The sequence below is a fragment of the Fusarium poae genome, chromosome 3 (assembly GCF_019609905.1).
Source record: "Fusarium poae strain DAOMC 252244 chromosome 3, whole genome shotgun sequence".
Lineage (NCBI taxonomy): Eukaryota > Fungi > Ascomycota > Sordariomycetes > Hypocreales > Nectriaceae > Fusarium > Fusarium poae.
Window position 1 is genome coordinate 1,061,042 of NC_058401.1, and position 20,740 is coordinate 1,081,781.

The window sequence follows — 20,740 nt, forward strand, 5'->3', positions numbered from 1 at the left end:
CCAAATGTTTCAAGGAGAATTGTCTGACTTCTTATCCGCGATCTTTCATCCTGCCAAGATGATCTGATCCCTTGTATTTATTTACCCCTCCCTTCATGCCAGTTTCTATCCAACCACAACGCTGCTTACGTTGAAAACGAGGCTGGCGGTTTCAGCCCCCAAATGTTGAGCCATTGACATCATCTATAAAACAGAGACTGACTGCACGAGACACTCTCAATAGAACACACATCTTCTAGGATTCCCAGAGAATTATATCGTCGCAGTCATTCGCAATGTCTAGCACTTTTGACGTTGGTGTATTCCTTGATGACCCATCCAAAAATCATGATGAGAAGAAGATTTTTGTTGAGAAGCTGTGGCTCCGCCCACTTGATGAACATATCGAAGCGTTTTCTGCTTATTTTGAGCTGCTGAGGGACGAGGTCAAAGCGCTGTTGAATACTAAACGCACCGGTCTGTCCGATCTGGAATTCAACCATGTCCTGACCATCCGAGACGCTATCTTACAGAACTACTCTGGTAGTCAGGCTGAGCTGCGTCAAATAGTGGCAGACCAACTCCAAGGAACAGGCATACCAGACGAAGCCATCCCTCATACGATAATGTTTGTTATCAGAGTGTTGCTCATGATCAAAGTCAAACAATCTACTGGGTCTATCAATGGTCAGTCGTATATACTGCACATATCTGACAATGAGAGTCTGAAGTCGGTTGTTGATACGATACAAACGGCACCATCTTTGGGTTACTGGAACCCGATAGATGGATTTCCACCGTGGTTCAACGCCATCGATTTAGAGAGAAAGGCAGGGTTGAGGATTGATTGGACCCATTATATTACGGACCATCTCACAGTCCGAGATAACACGCTGTACCTCTTCAGCAATATCGGAGCTCTTAAACATGTCAAGGGTGCGCAAGAATTGTAAGTTCATCTATGAATTTCGACATTACTGTATTGGAAGTGCTGACAATTTGCAGGACTTCTAGATTTTATACAGAGGATTTTATAGACGAAACACTAGCAACATCACACTTGTTCTTCCCTAAACCTCATCCTGGTTATAGGTACTCTGACTATATTACATGGTTCAAGAACAAACAGGGAAAGATCGAAACCTGGCAAAGGTCCTTACCCAGCCCAAATAACCCAGCAGTGTCGCGCCTCTATACGGCATATCCAGTATGGAACCAGCGACTGGCATGGGTGCTTGAAGCCTCGAAGAACCAGCCCAACATGGGTTTGCGACGAATCTGGTATGATGATCGCGATCTGAGTCTGTGGTGGACAAGGTGGGCATTGATTACTGCTGTATTTTTAACTATTTTGTTCGGATTGATACAGTCGATCACAGGTATCATCCAGGTTGTCTATGCCGCTAACCCTTAGTATTGTATTTAATGCACTTCAGTAGTATCGTTCAATGAGTTGTCACAGTTTATGATACATTGATATGACGATGAAAGACACGTAGTCGGCGTCAAGATTCCCTGGGAGAGCACCAAGACACTGCGGACTTTCACATGATGTAAATCCGTCTTGCCAAGCTTTATAAGAGATGAGAAAACAAGCTTTTGTCCCGAACGGGAACGGCCTTTTTCGTTCCGCAAACGAAAGCTCGTGCCAATTTCGTGGCATTGCGGGTTTTGCTCCATGACCTGAAACTATTTGCTGATCATTATCTCCACATTATGAGACGGATTGCTGGATGAACCATTTACGATGCTGTTTTCTGTATTACTATTGGGCAATAATGTTACGCAATTAAAATCTACGTATTTATCTCAATACTCCCAGTTATGCAATACATTAAAAAATGTCATTTACTTAGCATAGGACGTTGCCTCCTAAAAATGATCTTATTCTCTGCTTAACTTTCTGTCACAAGACCATTCTCCGTTTAAAGGCGGAGGACTGATCTACAACATAGGCTATCGATTCTTTCCAGACTGGCACTAATGCAAAACCTCATGATGGAGTGGCTTATAGCTGAAAGCTGAAAACACAAATCGATCAGTAGCATATCCCTTACATTTACTGGCTGAACGGACAATTCCGTTGTTTTGAACTTTTGCTGAGTGTAGCTGGACGCAAGCTTAAGACCTGCATGGGTCGCCATTACGATATGTCTTATAAATGTCTCTGGAAGTGTGTTGTTGACCTTGTCAAATATCTATTGTGGCTGACTGAACCCTCACCGGTTACGCCACCCTGAGCCGGGGGTTGCTAAAATAGTCAAGATCAGGCTGGCTGAGCTGCACGCAAGTACATCTGTTGTATCGCGATTGGCAGGACAGAGGCAATTTCTGCAAGGACAGCTGGAATTTGCGCCTTGGACATGTTCAACGTAATTTGAGATGACTGTGAGAAAAGTTATCGACCATGAAATGTGTGATGAGTTATCTTTCCGCAGGTCAAAGTCAGTCACACTAAGACCTACGTTCTCGAAAAAGTGATAAAAGCTCCAAAGCCAGACGTATTTATGTCAAAACCAACTTTCTGGTAATTGTGATACACCTTCTATCTTTATCAACGAGCCACCTTTAGTAAATCTTTTCATTTTAAAGTGCTACTATCAGCCATGAAGTCTGAAAGAAAAACCCAGCAAGAGCCTGAGGCTACCCTGTTTGAACGCTGTATGGCACAAGTGGGCTACTTCAAAGGCAGAAAGATCCCCGTATACACCGCTGGAGAACTAGAGTACGAAAAGTCTGTGGCAAATTCGAATCTACTCTATCGCTTTGACAGGCCCGCTTGCGTTGTCCAACCCGAGCATGAATATCACGTTCGCGTCGTCGTTGAACGAGCCAAGAAAAATAAATTGACTATGCGAGTCAAGAATGGCGGCCACTCATACGCTGGATTCTCTTCCATTCAGGATGGTATCTCTATTGACTTGGTCAACATGAAACGAGTGGACCTTGACATGGACAACATGACTATCACCATGGATGCAGGAGCCCTGTGGGCTCATGCTTACCACGAACTGATCAACGAACACCACAATGGTTATGTGATCAACGGCGGACGTTGCCCTAGCGTTGGAGTTAGCGGTTTCACTTTGGGCGGAGGCCTAGGACCGTTCACGCGAAGCTTCGGTTTAGGAAGCGACACGCTCATGGAAGCTCGCATCGTCACTCCAGATCGCGTGATCCATGTATCCCGTGACGAGAAGGACATCGAGAAGAAAAAGCTCTTCTGGGCCCTTTGCGGCGCTGGAGGAAACAACTATGGAGTCGTTACCCAGCTTAAGATGGAAGTCCAGAAGTTGAAGCAAGATGTTGTAGTTGCTGGGGTTTATACGTGGTCACCATTCGATGACCTGGAGTCCCAGTCACACTTTACCATAACCATGGCAGAGTTCTATCTTGCTGATTGGTCAAATGAGATGACCATCGACAGCAGCTGGTTAATGGACCTGAAGGACAGTCGAGAGGTTCCGGCAGTTCGATTTCTAGCTTACTACAACGGGCTAGAGACAGATTTTGACAAGGAAGTAGATGGACGCCTCAAAGCCTGTACCAAAGGCCCGAAAGAATGCAAGTCGCTACAGCAGCATCTCAAAGATCGAACTCTACAAGAGCCCTCTACCCGATTTCTTCACGAGACTCTTGTTGCTCAATGGTCGGAAGAAACACAGAGGTCCTTGCCTTCAAATGCTGCTTTCAAGGTCTGCACGTCATTTTCCTTCACCAAATTTACCAATGACACCAAGGACAAACTCTTGAAGATCATAGATATTCTCCAGGAGAGACTTGTGGCTTTCAAGAAGCAGTTCAAGGGTGAAGAGGGATCCATTCGAGTTTCTTGGATCCATTCTGGGGGCGTGTCACGCGAGAAGAATCCCGCCTATTCCGCTTACCCGTGGCGTCAATGTTCGTATCACACTTACGTTATGATTGAGTGGAAGGATAAGTGGCTGGAGAAAGATATGCGAGAGTTTCTTGGGACTTTCAATGCGAAGCTGAGAGAGTATTCCATGAGCAAACTGGGCGTGTACATCAACTTTCCTGACGAAACCTTGGACGGCAACACTTATGAGAGAGCATACTATGGTGAGAATGTCGGCGAGTTGCAAAGGATCAAGGCGGTTTGGGACAAAGATAACATTTTTGGATGGTCGCATGGGGTAAGGCCCGGACCCCATGTTGAAGATGATAGTCTGTTGGCAGATACATCCTCACCCCCACCTCCTAGCAATTCTGCAATTTGCGAGGGGTTTGCAAACCCGAAGGAGATGTTGGATAAGTTTGCGAGCGAGTCTTGGGCCAAGCACACGCCTGCCCTTGAAAGCTCTCTAGTTGGACCAGATATTCTATGAGATCATTGGAATTTCTTGATATTATTATGTACAGGATAATTCTCTCTGCTAGCAGCATAGTATATGACTTATCTACGAACTTTCAATCTGAGGATATCCAGAGCTTATTAGCCTTTCTAGAATTTATAATTATGCTCGGTTGGCGAGGCTAATGACCCTTTCTCCGCACCGATCGATGGTCGCCGTCCATATAAGTATCTTGATAGTTTTAAATATCATCTCATAAGACTTGAAAATGGATAGGATACTGATGGGCATCTCTCGTAATTCTTCTACTAATTGGTATCGAGGCGTCATGAAATTATATTCCAACTTGTAGAAAACTATATTGTCGAATTTCAACTAATTCCCCACCATTAACCACCAAACCCACCAAAACCAAACCATCCACCATTATTATTCTGGTTTGTGTTTTGATTCCCGTATCCTTGCTGTACATTATACGTCATTTGATTTGCTGCAGGCTGGTTCTCCTCCTGATATGCCTGCTCCATGGTGTTTTGGTACCCAGGATTTCCTTGAATTTGACCACTAAACCCTTGTTGATTGTATGTCTGTCCCGTGGGGTATTGGCAGCCAGGATTCCCTTGACTTTGACCATTCAAGCCCTCCTGGAATCCGTTGAGAAAACTCTGCGTCGCTACCAGGGGAAACTGCAAGAGTGAGGCTCCAGTGTCAAACAATGGTTGGATCAAGGGCTGAGGGGTCGCCTCTCTCTGATATACCATTTGAGGTACAGGAGTTTGTGGTGCGTATGACTGTTGGGTAAAGGGCTGAGGGGACATCTGTCTCTGATCTACCATTTGAGGTACAGAGGTCTCTGATCCGTATGATGGTTGCGGATTAAACGTGGGTGCTTGGTAAGGTCTAGCCTGCTGTACTCCACCCACAACACCCGTCAAAGATGCATTGACAAATCCTTGCACAACATCAAATGGCAGCGTAACTCCGGCATGCACTATACCGCCCAGCTGCTCACCTATCTGCAAGCCCAGCGACTGTTGTGGTTGATTCTGTATAGCGTAGTCATTCTGCATTGTCCTATGATCCCAAACAGGCAAATCATCGTCTTCGACCGATTCTTCGTCATCGTGAAAGACATGGTCTTCATAATGATGTTCTGGAGCAATGGTTTCCAAAGAAAAGAGGTTTTCGCGCTTGAGATCAGTCATCTTCATGATTGCCACTGCAGTGTCTTGCCCATATCCTGTTCGAAGATCTTCCAGTTTCCATCTCCTGACTGTGTCGATTTTGTCTTGGGAGCACTTATTGTCGACCCAATAGTTGATCAAGCGATCCATGATCCTAATCGTCATTGGTGTGCCGTGCGGCAAGACTCGCCTGCAGCTCTCTAGAGACTCGTAAAGATAGCGGTCTCTCTCAGGATCCTCCTCATCATCATGATCAAGGCACAGTTCTCCTCGGAGAACCGATACTTCTATAGTGAGTAGATCTTCATCGCCAAGAATTCGCTTCAGGCCCTCATGGGCTTCAACAATCAAGTCTTCGGGATCCTTCTTGTCGTCTTCGAAGCCTTTGCGAGGTATATCCAGACGTTGCATGTCCAAAATCAACTCTCCAAGCCTAAAGTAACCTTCATACTTCAAAGCCTCTATCTCCTGACTGTAGGTAGATCCAGGCTGTGAGTGCTTCTCGAAGAAGCCAATTGCCAGCCTGATCTTATACTCTGTGGCATCAAACTCCCTCAGCTGTTTGAGCAAGTTTCCTTGCTGGAGAAGCACAGCACAGTAGTCCTTGGTTTCTGTCTGGCAGCGATCTTCAAGATACTTCAATATCATGTTGTTGTACTGGATTGCTGTTCTCTCGTTACCCGGTCCGCCAAGTGCAGCGAAGCATTCCGCAAGCTCTCTAGTCGCTACGATATACTTTTTGTGGACATTGTTCGGTGAGTTCATTGCCTCCTTATTGTAAGCGGTATGCGCCTTCAGCAACACCTCAGTTGCCTTGGTGTACTTGAAGTTTCGCGACAAGATCTTTCCAAGAACAAGAGCTGCGTTCAAAGTGTATTTGGATGTGGCCCCGCGCGCCTTTTCAAAACCTTCAAAAGCCCTGGTGCAGTACTTCTCGGCTTGGTGAGTATGGTTGTGGTCCAAGTAAAACTGTCCCAGCTGCTGACACGTCTGTAGAGTCTTGGTAGAATATTCTCCCAAATCCTTCTCAAGCCCTTCGATGGCCTTTTTGAGTAAAATCTCCGATTCTTCGTAGAGCACGTTGAGTTTATCATAAATGCGAGCCAAAGATATCGCGCCCTTCAGCCATGAGAGGCTGTGCTCCCCTTCAACGGTCTCGAGAATCTTGAGGGAGCTTTGTCGATATTTTAGAGCTTCGACATTGCTTCCGAAATCCTCATGTATCTTGGAAAGAAAAGATAGGCATCTCTCCTCTTCCAAGTCACTTTCAGGCTTGTACTTTGGCAGCTTTCGCGTACCCGCCAAGGCGTCCATGGAGATCTTCAGAGCTAGGTCAAAATTGTTCTGGTTGAAATTCCCGGGGCCTGCCGAGTAGTAGACAGCCTTGGCTTGGATGAAACGTGCCTCAATCTCCAGCCGTGCATATAGCTCATTGTTCGATGCTAAGACTTGTGTATGTTCTCCGCCAGGCGCTTGCGACTGTACCATTGATTGAAACTCATCGAAAATGGGGTTCAGTGTATTCAGTGCCATCATTGGATTAAGGCCTTCGCCTTTGAGGTAGTAATTCGCGAGATCAATCCTGATGACGCTGCGAAGTACCATGGAGTCATGTCCTTTGCTGGGTAAAATGCCCAAAGCCTGAGTAAGTTCATTCAGGGCCTTAGGAAGCCTCTCTTGTTCAAGATAAGCGTGACCGAGATAATACCTCGCCAGGGCAATCAAGGGATGATCCGGTCTAACGGTGAACTGGATGTTGGAGCTTCCGCGTTCCTGAGTGTCCTTATTAGAATGGCAAGTAAGGTCGCGGATTGCATCCGATAGATGGGTGACGGCATCTCGAAGCTCGGAACGAAAGATACAGTTGACACCCAGGTGTAACTTTGTGATAACAATAAGCAAGTGATGCTTCTTGAACAGTGTGCTCAGCCTCTTTAGGACGCGATGGTAGATTGATGCAGCTTCCTTATCGCGACTTTCCTTGGCCGTTGCTTCCTTTGTGTTGCGTTCAATCCAGCGTGGTTTGAATCCCTCACAGAGCTCTATGTTGGCAATGTTGCCAAAGTGTCGAACTGACTCGGTGCAGATTTCCGAAGCGTCATCGAAACGGAATTCCCCTACCGCCAAACGTATCAGCTCAGCTACTGCATCGAGCTCGAGGCGAAGGAACTTGATCCCCCTACGCTCATCTCGACGAGTCTCCTCCTTGCCATCGTTGGCCTTGGACTTGACTGTGTTCGCACCGCCACCTTCATCTCCTGGCTTTTGTATATCAACTGTTCGAAAGTTGCCCCTCTTCTTTCCTTGATCGACAATGGATTGAAACAGTTCTTTGGCCCGATTGACGGTGCCTAGTTTAAACCGAGATTTCGTACCATCATCGAGCTGGAACTCGGACTCCGAATCATCCTCTGACCCTTCCTCATCCTCTGACCCGTCATCATCCTCTGATCCTTCATCATTGGTGGACTCCATATTCGCTTCATCGCTTGCATCCCCGACGAGTTGTCGAAGAACCAACCAGGCTCGTCCCAGTGAAAGGTTCACTTTCACAAGTGTTGTGCTTTTGTCATATTCTCCTGACATGCGTTCTCGCTGTTGCAATGCAGTCTCGTACGCATCTATAGCGTTGCCAATTTGGCCATGCTCCATATACACGTCGCCAAGGAGACCAAGGGAGCGGGCGATGTTCATGGGAGGATCATCGTCGGTAGAATTCATCCAACTGACGAAATCCTCAAGATCAACAGTGACATCGCGATTGACAAGAAACCGTGTGGCACTCCTGTTCTTGCATTTCAAAGCGATACGGAGACTTTCTGGAGTCATATCCGCAGGGTCGTCCATCATTCCAAGGTCTAGATGTTCCAGTTCGTCCGCAAGTTCTGTGACTTGCTGTTCTGTCCAACTGTCGTTCTGCATAGGAGTTTCTGACGCAAGAGGATTTTGTTCCAAGCCGTGGTCTTCTTCTTCGTCTTCTTCCTCTTGAATACATCTTAACTCCATTTCACCGTTTCGGTCAAAGGTGATTGCATCATCCCACAGCCATTCATTCAAAACCTTATCAGCATCAAGTGGTTGTGTCTTCTCCGACTCGTGGCCTCCTATCAGGATATTCGTCTTCGGGCCATAGCCCACGATCTCGTCTTCCAGGACAGTACCAATGTAGCGACACTTGATAGTTGGTCCATCCTGAAGAATACCGATCGGTACGACGAGAATACACCTGGGGTCCTTGTTGTTGGCTGAGGGTCGGACTAGGAGGCAGCTGCTCGGATCTGCCAAAGCCAGGTTCACCTTGATGGTCGCTGCAAGGCTGTCTCCGTATGGCTTGATTTTACCATCGATGACCTCTTGTTCATCAATTACGCGACATGCGCAGATACCCCAGAGTGATCCATTGTCGTCGATCTCAAGCATTGTATCCGCCATGTCATCATCAACCTTTTGCGTCCCTCCGACAACTTCGATGGGCATGTCATCAAGTGTCGCTGGACTCCATGAGTAGCCCTCCTTGTCGTACATTGTAGGTTTTCCATGAAGTAGACAAAAGTAGGGTATCTTGCCAAGATACTCCAGAGTTGATCTGGTAATGACGCTCTCACCTATTGTAAGGTCAACGTCAGGGACACCAGCGAGAAGACTAGCGATGATAGTTCTATCGCGGGCCCACGACGTGCAACGAGGGCCAAGAATTGCAACCAGATCGCCAATATGTTCTACTGGTTTTCTGATCCTCTGAACAAGACACGTAGCAAGCCAATGCGCCCTGGTAGATGATTGTGGGCTCTTCGCCAGGACGTCATCGTCAAGATCCTTGATGATGGGCTCTGTCTTTGTGGGGTCCGGATCTTTGAACAAGACCTTGACCTTCTGCGCCATGGCTAACTCTAGAGCTGTCCAGCCGCGAGTGAACCATGTCGAGAGCACGAGAGCGAGACAGGGGCTGCCGTCATCACTCCAAGGGAAGTTCAGAAGATAGCTGTCGTGCACAACGGTATACTTGGCATTGGTATAGTTGCTGTGCATGTCTTTCATTGCTTTCATGCGCGCTTTCAATTCCTGGGGGATTGAGATAGCATCCCACCAAAGCGCTCCGCAGTCCAACCGGATAGCAGTCTGTTCAAAAAAGTCATAAAGACACTTGTTGACCGTTCCAGCATTCTTAACACCAACACCTGTGCCGTCGGACCAGACATGAGAGATGGCAATGTAGTCTTTGTTATTGAAATTGAGCTGGGGCGATGCTTTCGACGTGTTGCAAACCCAAGCGGTGCTTTTGCCGACTTCAATGTTGGTGGCAAGTAACTCGACAGGGAAAGTCTTTTGTTCGCAGTCCTTTCCCTCGCATTTATGGAGTTGTTCGACCTTGGTGCTGTCCATCTGCGCATCTTGACACTTGCTTGGTGTACAAATATCGTGTTTCTGATGGGCGAGTGGCTCACCACAGTCGGAGAGAGACATGACAATATCTGGAAGATCGCCATGCTTGCGGTCACTGACATTGACAAGGTTCCACAGACGGTTTTTGCAGATACGCAGATTGTCAACCTCTCGAGCTGCCCTCTGTACAGACTTGATGGTGTACTTGAAGGGTACAAAATGATGGTCCCAGTCAGAAATCTTTGCGGGTGGGGTTCCCAGATCAGCCTGGATTCGCGTCATCCAGTACATGAGATTCACAACCTCGGCCAAGTCTACTTTTTCAAAGTCGTCAGATTCATACAGAGAGTTCTTCTTGAGATGAAATTTGATGACCTTGAAGCAGCCAGAGACAGCACGGGCGATATGTGTATGGGCTCTGGTAAGCTTTCTCTCATCGTCCATTGAAGTTTGACAAGACATAGCAGTGAGTGCCCATCGACGAAAGGGTTCCCAGCTGCAAGACGGGGCGAGCTGGTCCATTGACGTTTTGACATCAATACACCGCTCATGCGCGCATTCCCGAAGGTTTGCCTGGAAGCAGACGTTGGCCAAATGGCGAAGGAACCCTCCAGGGTAATTTTTCATGTCAAGATTAGGATCAACCACCCATAGCCCAGGGCGGAGGACACTGTTGAGGCAAACACCGTCTGGCTGTCTTCTCAGCTGTCTGGTCAGTTGACTATTGGCACTGAGTTCCTCAAACGCCAAAGGTGGGTTCTCTTGATCTTGCTCCTTGTTGTCTTGAGCTTGATCTTGATTTTGTTCATCTTCAATGTCATCTTGACTCGAATCAGCCTGGCTGTCACCTTGATCCGAACTGTCTTCATCGACGTCACTGGAGTCATCTTCGCTGTCAGTGTCGTCCCAGGACTCGATTTCATCGTCACTGTCGGTGGCATAATTGGTATCGTTGGCCAAGATGCCGTGCAGCCGAAAGGCCTGCGGAATACTGTCTTTCAGCTGTTTTTTCGCGAAGGATTCCATGGTTTGCGAAATATTGAGGAAATGTTGAATAAGATCACCGTACTCTATCGTGAGCTATGACTATTGGGCGTTTTGGCTACCAAGACGATATAAGGCTCTGTAACTCATCTGGACTCTATTGGCCCTGTTTGTTTTTACCTAACCGCTTTGCTGCGCCACATAATTGCTTTTCAGCTTCATATGTCACGACTCACTAGGCAGCTTCACTTATCGCCTCCACATTGCTCGAGTCATGGCGCACCCCAAAGACGGGAAGCCTTGCGGGCCGTACGGAAGGCTATAGGGAGCAGTGTCCTAAAAGTGCAGATATAATATTTTTTCTTACTTTATTAATACTAATATATTATTAATTACTTATTTATATAGTAATATAAATAGATAGTATTATATTAAAATATATTTCTTTACTAAAGTTTATAATTAGATTATAAGCCTTTAATAATAATATAAGCTTATATAAGTCTATATAGCTCTATATAATATTATTTTATTTTTATAATATATTAAATTATATTAATCTTTTTTTTTAATAATAGCCTTTTACTTAGAAAATAATAATTACTATATAAATATTTAATTATAATACTTATTAATTAATTTTTATTTATTATATTATTAATAACTTTTTTTATTATTTACTTTTTCTTTTATAATTAATTTAATATTTAATTTATTATTTATAATTTTAAATATATAAATATAAAGTAATATAATAATAATTCTTTTAATTAAAATAAAATTAATATTTATTAATTATATATAAGCTTAAGCTATTATTATTAAGAGTTAATAATAAAGTATTATAATAACTAGCTATATAACTTTAATTATAATTAATTTTATTATTATATTTTAAATTTATAATAAATATTTAAAAGTAATAAATAAATTATATAAAATCCTAATTTATATAAAAAAAGTTTATTATATTATAAGATATATAGTTAAATTTAAAGCTATATTAATTTTTATATTTCTATTATATAAAATAATAATTAAATTTATTATAAAGACTTATAAAAAGGAGCTTTTTTTAATAAATTAAAAAGTTATATTATTATTTTTTAATTTAAGGCTTATAATTAGCCTATTTAAGTTTAATAATAATATATATAAAGTAATATTATTAAGCTTATTCTTTAAAGTAATAAATATTATAATTCTTAAAAGGCTTAATAGTCTTATTAATTTTATATTCTTTAACTTTAATATATTATTTATATTAAACTTTCTAATTAATTTAATTAAGCCTATATATAAATATATAAAAAGGTAAATAAAGCTTATTATTAACTTAAAGCCTTATACTTTAAGTAAATATAAAGTAGCTTTTAAAATTAAAAATAAATCTATATTTTTTATTAAAAGAGAATATAATATTAAAAAGGAAATTAAAATAAAAAATAATAATACTATTAATATTATATTATTTACTTAAGAAAATAATAATAATAAAAATAATATTTTAATAATATTAATAACTTATTAAGAAGATATTATTATAATTAAATAGTTAATTAAAAGGAAAAGGCTAAATAAATAGTTAATTAAAAAAGAAAGGCTAAATAAATAGTTAATTAAAGAGAATTAGCTAATTAAGAAAAAAGAGATTAAATAGAAAATACTCTCTATATAAGTAAAATAAAGAAAAAATCCTTATAATAATTAAATAGTTTTATAATTATTTTAAATTACTTTAAATTACTTTAATTATTATTAAATATATTAGAATTAATAATTAAATTCCTTTATATTTTCTAATAAAATACTTTTAAATATATTAATATTAATATTATATATTATTAAATAATTTTATATATAATTTATATTACTTATAAAGATATTTAAAAGCTTAATAAAAGGCTTTTTCTTTAAGGTAATATATATTTTTAATTAAGCCTATAAAAATAAATATATTAAATACTTTAATTATATAAGGCTATTAATTAAGAAGTTATTTTAATCTTTAAAAATAATATTATAAATTATAATTATATTCTTAAGTAAATATATATTTAAATTAATAGAATTACTTTTAATAATATTTAAAAAAGTCTATAGTTAATTTATTAAAATAGCTTTTATATAGCTTTTAAAGTCTTTTACTTTTAGCTAGAAATAAAAATTCTAAAGTTACTTTAAGTTTATATAAAGTCTATTAGCTTATTTATATATATAATATATATTTTATATATATATAAACTTAATAAGCTTTTCTTATATAATTAGTATATATAAATATAATATAGTAATATAGTTTAATAGATAATTATATAAAAACTAGCCTTTAATAATAATAATATTAAAGTATTTCTATAAATTATTAATTATAATATTAAATAATAAGTAAATATATATATATATTAAAACTTAGCTTTTTTTTATTTAATTAAAGCTATTAGCTTTTAATCTTTTTATTATATATACTTTTACTATAGATTTAAATATTATTAAATTATACTTAATTTAATATTATATTATTCTATTTATATATTTATACTTATAAAAGGTAATAATATATACTAGCTATTAAAAGAGTCTTATTATTATAATTAAATTAAATAAAATATAGTATAGTTTTTTATTATTAAAGGGTATAAAGATATTACTTTATAATACTTTATAATATATTTATTAATATATTATAATAGAATTATATAATATATTATAAATAAGTATTAATTATAATATAAATCTTAATACTTTAAGCCTTTAATTTATTATATATATTAAGGGATTAAATAAAGTTAAGCCTAGTTAATATTTACTTAGTTTAATAATACTTTATTATATACTATTAATTAAATATATTTATAAGTATAAATTCTTAATAATATTTATAGAGAGCTTTATAGCTTAAGATAAATTAATATTAATATATATAAATATAGAGGTATATATAATTAAAGGTTTAAAGCTTTATATATAATTTATTTTTATTTTTAAAGAAATTATATAATTTAATCTTTATTATAGAAAATATTTCTAGTATTTAATATCTCTAAAGCCTTAAATTTTATTAAATATACTTAAGGCTAGTCTTTATAATAATAAAGCCTTTTATTTATAATTATAAAAATATATAATAGTTATTAAAGACTTAATTATAAAATAATTTTATAATTTATTAATATAATTACTTTAAATCTTTTATATTTTTAACTTATTAATTACTTAAAGAAAAGTCTAAAGCCTATTATTATATAGATTAATATAATATTAAATAGCTTACTTTAATATTAAACTAATTTATAAAGGACTTTAAAATTTACCTTATTATTAATTAATTAATATATTTTTATTATTTAATTTAAATATAAAATAGTTTAAGATTAACTATAAAGTAATTAAAAAATATAATATATAAAGATAATCTTTTAAAATTATAATTAGAAAAGAAAGAAAAATAAAAGAAAAATATAAAAAGTTTTAAGGGATTTAATTATAAAAATTAAAGTAAAAATACTATATATATAATTACTTTAATTTAAAGAGGAATTATATAATTATATATATAGTATTTTTACTTTAATTTTTAGATTATATATATAGTATTTTTACTTTAATTTTAATTTCTATACTAAGGTAATTTTATATATATAGTATATTTACTATAAATATATAATAAAATAAAGAATTTTATTAAATAACCTAAAGGTATTATATTATTTTATATATTTATATAATAAGGCTTTATATCCCTATATATTTATAACTATAGTCCTTATTATTAATAAATTAATTATTTCCTTATAAATTATTAAAAATAGCCTTTAGACTTTTAAATTAAAGGTATATAATAAAAAACTTTATTATAAATTAATATATAATAATATATAAATATATATATTATATATATTTAAATATATTTCTTTTTTTTCTTATTAATAGCTTTATAGAAAATAATAATAATCTTAAAATAAATCTTATAGTTAATATTCTTTAAGATATTTAAGCTATTATTATTATTATTCTTATTATTATTTTTAATATATTTATACTTATAAAAAGAGTTTAAAAAAAAGTTAATATAATTAAATAGAAAAATATATAGCTTTATATATATTTATAAAAAAGTAAGTAATATTAAAGTAATTTTAATTATAATTAATATAAAAAAAAATACTATTTTTAATAATATAGCTAATTAATACTCTATTACCCTTTAAATACTTCTTATATACCTTAAGGTTACTATTATTATTTATTATTTCCTTATTAAAGAGATAGTAAAGTATAATATTATAATTTTATATACTAGTAAAATTAAAAATATATTTAATTTTACTTTTTTCTTTTAATTTCTTAATATATAATATAAAAAGTTAAGATTTCTATATATATAAATATATAAATATATTATATTAATATAATATTTATTTAATCTTTTTTAATTACCTTAAGATCTTTAATAAAATAACTTTATAAAGTATATAAAAAAGCTTAAATAGTAAACTTCTTAACTTCTTAAGGCTATATAGAAATATAAAAATTAATTTTAAAAATTATAATACTAAAGAGCTTTTCTAGAAAAAACTATATAATTTAAAGATTAAATTCTTTTAAATTAATTATATATATAATTATAATATTATTATTATTATTAATTTTACTTTTATTATTATTTTTATTCTTATTTATAAGTATATAAAGAGATAATTTTTTATATAGAAAAGTCTTTTTATTTAATTTAATAGAATTAATAAGTATAAAAGACTTAACTATATTATTAAATATAATTTCCTTAGTTTTAAAAATAAGTATATTTATATAAGATTATAATACTTTTTTTACTTTTCTATAAATAGCCTTATTACTCTATATTAACTTAATAATACTTTAAAAGATTATTATAATAAGTAGTATAAAAAAGTAGATTTATAAATTTAATATAATTTAAATACTTTATATAATATATTTATTTTATATATATTAATTTTTAAAATTTAATTTAAAAAGTAGCTTTTTTTAATTATAAATAATATAAATAAAATAAAAAATAATATAAATTAAAGCTTAAAATAATATAAAATTAAATATTATAATATTAAATTATAAAAAAGTATATTAAAAGTATTATTAAGGTTTAAAGAAAAAGTATTTTTATTTTATTATATATTATATAAAGAAAAAAAAAAAAAGAAAAAAAGCTATTATAAAATTAATAGTATAATTATATAAGTATATAATCTACTTATATTAATAAACCTTATCTTATTTAATAATTATAAAAAATATCTCTCTAATAGGTTTATACAGAAGGGGTTATTATATTAAAAAAATGTCATATCTGCACTTTTGGGACACTGCTCCCTGTGGCCTTCCGTAGGCCGTCGCTTAGGCTACTCCACAGGCTGCATGGGTTACAACACGGTACAGTCGAGAATGAGTTATGCCTCAGTGACAAGTATACTGTAGGGCTGGGTTATTGGTCTTGAGGTTGTACAGCAAAGCACGATATCTCATCGACAACACCACTTCTTTACATCTGTAGTGCCTGGACCTTTAGTTTCCCCTTCAATTCGTAACTTTACAACTTTCCTTGCATATTCATCATTCTGGCCCAAACTACCTCACATTCGCTTGGGTATCTTTGCAGTTCAAAGTGCAGCTCGCAACACATTTTGCGCTTTGACCCTGCAGATCCACAAGCGACTCCATCTTCCATCAACCAATATTCTTTCGTAACAAGCTTTATAATGTTATGCAGCCCCACGACAACAAATAAACACAAGCATTCTTATTACGAGAATTCCTTTGCAGGACCCCTCACGAATTTTGGCTTGGCGCCTATAACAGCAAACAACCCAACAAACCTGGAGGGGAGTAGATCAAATTTCAGGGTCTAGGGAACCCCCCGTACATCGAAGGACGAGTCGTTACTCTGGAACTCGTCGTTTCCAAGAAACCAATCTGAATTATAATGCTATACTATAGACAAAAAAGAGGACATCCCTAAAATCCAATAAATTTCTCTGTATCCAGAGGTTTAACTACAATTCTTTCCACCTGTTCAACATGCTTCCCTGGGGGTATGTTGGATTCGTTCTTGATCTTGTTGGCCAAATAGATTCCCTCGGGAATGAACCTTCTCCAATAATACTTTTCAACTTGCTCTCCAGTTGGCTTTCTCATGAAAACCCTCCACTTGTCGTTCCAGACTTGTGACGGGAAATTACTGTCATGATCCCACTGGTTACCAACATCAGATTTCCTAACAGAATCTGCTTGAAGTCCTGCAAAAGCCTCAGCTGCTTCTCGTGTAGCAGTCTCCCAAGTACTGCGGTTCTCGCATTCGGCCAAAATCGGGTTGATCCATTTCATACTACTACCCGCGAATTGCGCGTAGTCGGTCTCGCCATCTTTCACCCCAAAGGTATCTGGGTTGAGTGCAACAATGAGATTGAGTAATGACCTTCGGCTACTGACTTGCGTGGTGTATCGCTCCACGTGGACTCCTGCCTGTTGTTCTAACCAGGCTTTGGCACAGAAGCTTGGTGATATCAAGTATGCCTGGCAGAAAATAGGAAAGGCGATCCAAAAACAAATCAGATACGCATCCCAGTATTTCATTGCTGATGCACCCAAGGCTATTGCCCACTGGCCGACAATGCAGATTCGTAAGAGGTTACGAAGGATAAGGGTGCGAGTGTTGGGTGGATGACGCCCACTTCGTTCCAAAGGCCGGTTGACTAGGGAGTTGACAATTGTGCTTTCTCCCATGATGATCTTCCAGTTGCTTGTGTTCATATGCTCGGTAACAACCACAAGGCGAACGTATTCGCTCTTCTTATCAACAAGCAGCTTTCTAGGCTGATATCCAAAGAGGAGACAAACGATAGTTCCAGTGATGGGTAGAAGGACGATGAACGAAAAGGATATCCAGAGCCCGCAGAAAACGCTTGCCGTCGCTGTGAAAACCCACAACACCCATCCAACGATAGAAGTAACCTTATAAAGAGAGGGTGTTTTGCGAAGGGGTTTATTGAACGTTCGAATACGTGAGAGTAACGGTCGGAATGGTGGAACTTGTAGTGGCTCTTTCGACGATGGTTCTGCCAGGCTTTCCGACAATGGGTTTTGCTTATGTCGGACGAAATGAATGATTTCGACATTTTGAATTCTGGGGGTCAAATGCCTATCATGCATGTTCGTATGATCATTCTGTATATGAGTGATCTTGGCCCCAGCGAGTAAAAGTCGTAGTGTCTCGGGATTATTGACAAAATATCTGTCACCATATAATCCATCGAGAGCTTCGAATGCAGGCGAGTTGCCGTACCGATCCAAGTAGCAGTCTTGGGTCAGGGGCTGCCCACACATCGTCTTTGGCTTTGAAAGTAGCAGTCTACTTCCAGACGGCGTAATGGCCCAGCCCCATAATGGAACGTAACCGGTCAGTTCTAAAACATGGAGCTTGGTCGGGATCTCAATAAAGTCGATTAGAGCTGAAAGTGGAAGGATACCCGATAGCTCCGATACCCAAGGGTAAACTTCAAAGGCTGAACTGAGACGTTTAACTGCTTCTTGGAACATGTTGATATGCTGATGTTTGTCTCTGGAAAGTTACCAGCTTTGACAGACGGATGGGGCTGGGCATTATAACACTTGGGTCTTCGCTTGTATGCAGTGGACTAATCCGTATGAAATAGAACTGGGCAACAAATGTACCCATACCGCTCCAACAAGGGCCAGGTTGGGATGTCCCGTGTCATAGTGGGTTCATCTTGACTACCCTGTCAATATCTGTGCGTTTCCCACTTGGTACAAAGAAGACTTGCTTTGTTGGATGATCTGACGATTCTGCAGGCAAAGTAGCAAATGTTACTGTCTATTATCTCAGCAGGGGGATAACAAAAAAACAGTAACACCAAAACTCCCTCGTAGCTTGTAGTCAGCCGGTTTCATAACTCTTAATTATTCCAGTATAAGCCCATGTACTGCCGGGTATCTTCGCTCTTAGAATTGGAGCATAAGGTTCAATTGGTCAGCCATGCGCCAGTACAAACCCTGCTAGCGCTACCAGGTACGTTAAACAGCGACACCACCAAAACAAACCACAAACTCTGCCGTTCGCGACTTCACGATAACTTCAATTTTCTGAATTGGTAAATCCAACATTTACAAAGTCTTGAACTGAGCTGTGATTCAGAGACTCCAAGGCCTCAATCACGTGGAAGCGCACGGTCCACTTCCGCTGGGTATAAATTCCTCGCTTTCCTCAACAACTCTTCCCTCTCTTCCTCATCACACTCAGACCCTCCATCGCAGCTGATTCTGGCTTCTTTCAGCCGCACGAAGGTTCTGCTACAATTTTGCCACGATTTATCAAGCGGTACCGTTCGAAATCCGCCTATCAGTGCGCAAAAGTCTTTCATCATGGCACCTAAACGACCACCAGACCCCAACGAACTGGTAGGGCTTCGCGGCTTAGATTCTGTGGAATTCAACACGATTCTGTTAGAATTAGTACAGCCATCAAAGCTCCCAGACAATCATGACTATTCACGCGATATGAGACCGCTTGCGGTTTGCAACTTCCAGGCCGAAATGAAGGTTTTGAAAACGCTTCATTGGCAGCCTGACTTTGATGCCATCCTGGAGCGCACACGGAAAACTGTCACCAATATCGAACTCTTCTTTCCAGACAGTGACATCAACGACTTTATTAATCGACAAAGTGAAGCCGAACATGTTACCGAATTTAGTCGCGAGCACCCAGACCAACTCAAAGAGTTGTTCAAGCTTAGCCGCCAGCAGTACACTTTAGAGCATATGCTCACTTCAATTCAGCCAGTGCAGAACCGCGATCTCACTGAACTTTGCAAAGAGCAAGGTATTACATCTTGGCCAGACCTGAAGCTCTACACTGGAATTTTAGCACCTTTTGTACAGGGGTTAAAGCCGCATCAAGTTAATGGTAAGTTATTATAATATGTCCCCTTTGGAACGGTATTGTTGCAAAGCCCCCTGAAAAGTTAATTAACCAATATTAGATGCTACTGCGATTGTTGCTCAGGGATTCACTGATTACAGGCATACAATTTTGGCCAGTGACAGCGGCACCGGAAAGACCAAGACATACTTCGCTGCCATAGAACTGACGTACCGAAGAAAATTGAAACAGTATCTACGCGACAGAGAAGAGTATGGCAAATCAGATGTTAAATTCTATCCTACTCTAGTCTTGACACCCTCCGATTCGATCTTTGAGACTTGGAAGGAGGGAAGGGACCATTTTCCCAACCTGCGTCTGCAGGCCTACTATGGGACATCGGCATCTGAGTTTCCAGATACGCACGCCAGAGTCATCCAGACGACAGAACTACAAGACCAACTATGTTCATGGGCTGCAGCAGACTCTGATCCAGAGGTAAGTTCACGCGGCCGTTCGGAGGCTCCCGATCTAATATTATGGCAGACTGGCTTGATCGTGATTATCTCGACATACCCAACATGGTCCGTTCGCAACATCATTAAACTCGAACGCTACGAGAACCAGCAAGCTGAGGGGGCAAACGGCTGCTTTAAAGGATATGCCAACAAGTATAAGGCTCTCGACGAGATTATATTCGAACACGTTATCGCTGATGAGGCCCAGAATGCTATGGACGCCAGTAGCATTTACAACATCATGCTGGGACTCTTGTCATGGAAGAAGCTACTCTGGGTCACCAGAACTCTAGTCTTGAGTTCCTTCAAGGATTTGATTTCGCTATTATCACTGATGTGGAAAGCCTACGGCATCACGGTCAATTTTGATACGCCCTTCCTCGGCTAGTTACCAGGGCTGTATGATAAGACTTACGATCCCTATAAAGAGGAAAACGTTTTCCAGAAGGGCGTAACACTGGG

At 38.2% G+C, this 20,740-nt stretch overlaps 5 protein-coding genes across 5 annotated transcripts; 3 read left to right on the top strand and 2 right to left on the bottom strand.

Moving 5' to 3' along the window:
* Positions 1-275: 275 nt before the first annotated feature.
* Positions 276-1,393, top strand: FPOAC1_007740 (uncharacterized protein; the record flags this gene model as incomplete). The annotated part of the gene is made up of 3 exons (XM_044852190.1): positions 276-666; positions 859-928; positions 985-1,393. 3 exons carry the CDS (start codon positions 276-278, stop codon positions 1,391-1,393), a joined length of 870 nt encoding a protein of 289 aa, XP_044704860.1.
* A 1,192-nt stretch (positions 1,394-2,585) lies between these two features.
* FPOAC1_007741 (uncharacterized protein) lies at positions 2,586-4,325 on the top strand (the record flags this gene model as incomplete). Its single annotated transcript, XM_044852191.1, has 1 exon — positions 2,586-4,325. One exon carries the CDS (start codon positions 2,586-2,588, stop codon positions 4,323-4,325), a length of 1,740 nt encoding a protein of 579 aa, XP_044704861.1.
* Positions 4,326-4,681: 356 nt separating this feature from the next.
* On the bottom strand, positions 4,682-10,885 carry FPOAC1_007742 (uncharacterized protein; the record flags this gene model as incomplete). Its single annotated transcript, XM_044852192.1, has 1 exon — positions 4,682-10,885. One exon carries the CDS (start codon positions 10,883-10,885, stop codon positions 4,682-4,684), a length of 6,204 nt encoding a protein of 2,067 aa, XP_044704862.1.
* A 5,955-nt stretch (positions 10,886-16,840) lies between these two features.
* On the bottom strand, positions 16,841-18,421 carry FPOAC1_007743 (uncharacterized protein; the record flags this gene model as incomplete). The annotated part of the gene is made up of 1 exon (XM_044852193.1): positions 16,841-18,421. One exon carries the CDS (start codon positions 18,419-18,421, stop codon positions 16,841-16,843), a length of 1,581 nt encoding a protein of 526 aa, XP_044704863.1.
* Positions 18,422-19,264: 843 nt separating this feature from the next.
* FPOAC1_007744 (uncharacterized protein) lies at positions 19,265-20,666 on the top strand (the record flags this gene model as incomplete). The annotated part of the gene is made up of 3 exons (XM_044852194.1): positions 19,265-19,805; positions 19,882-20,258; positions 20,307-20,666. The coding sequence occupies 3 exons, from the start codon at positions 19,265-19,267 to the stop codon at positions 20,664-20,666; spliced, it is 1,278 nt and encodes a 425-aa protein (XP_044704864.1).
* Between the last annotated feature and the right edge of the window lie 74 nt (positions 20,667-20,740).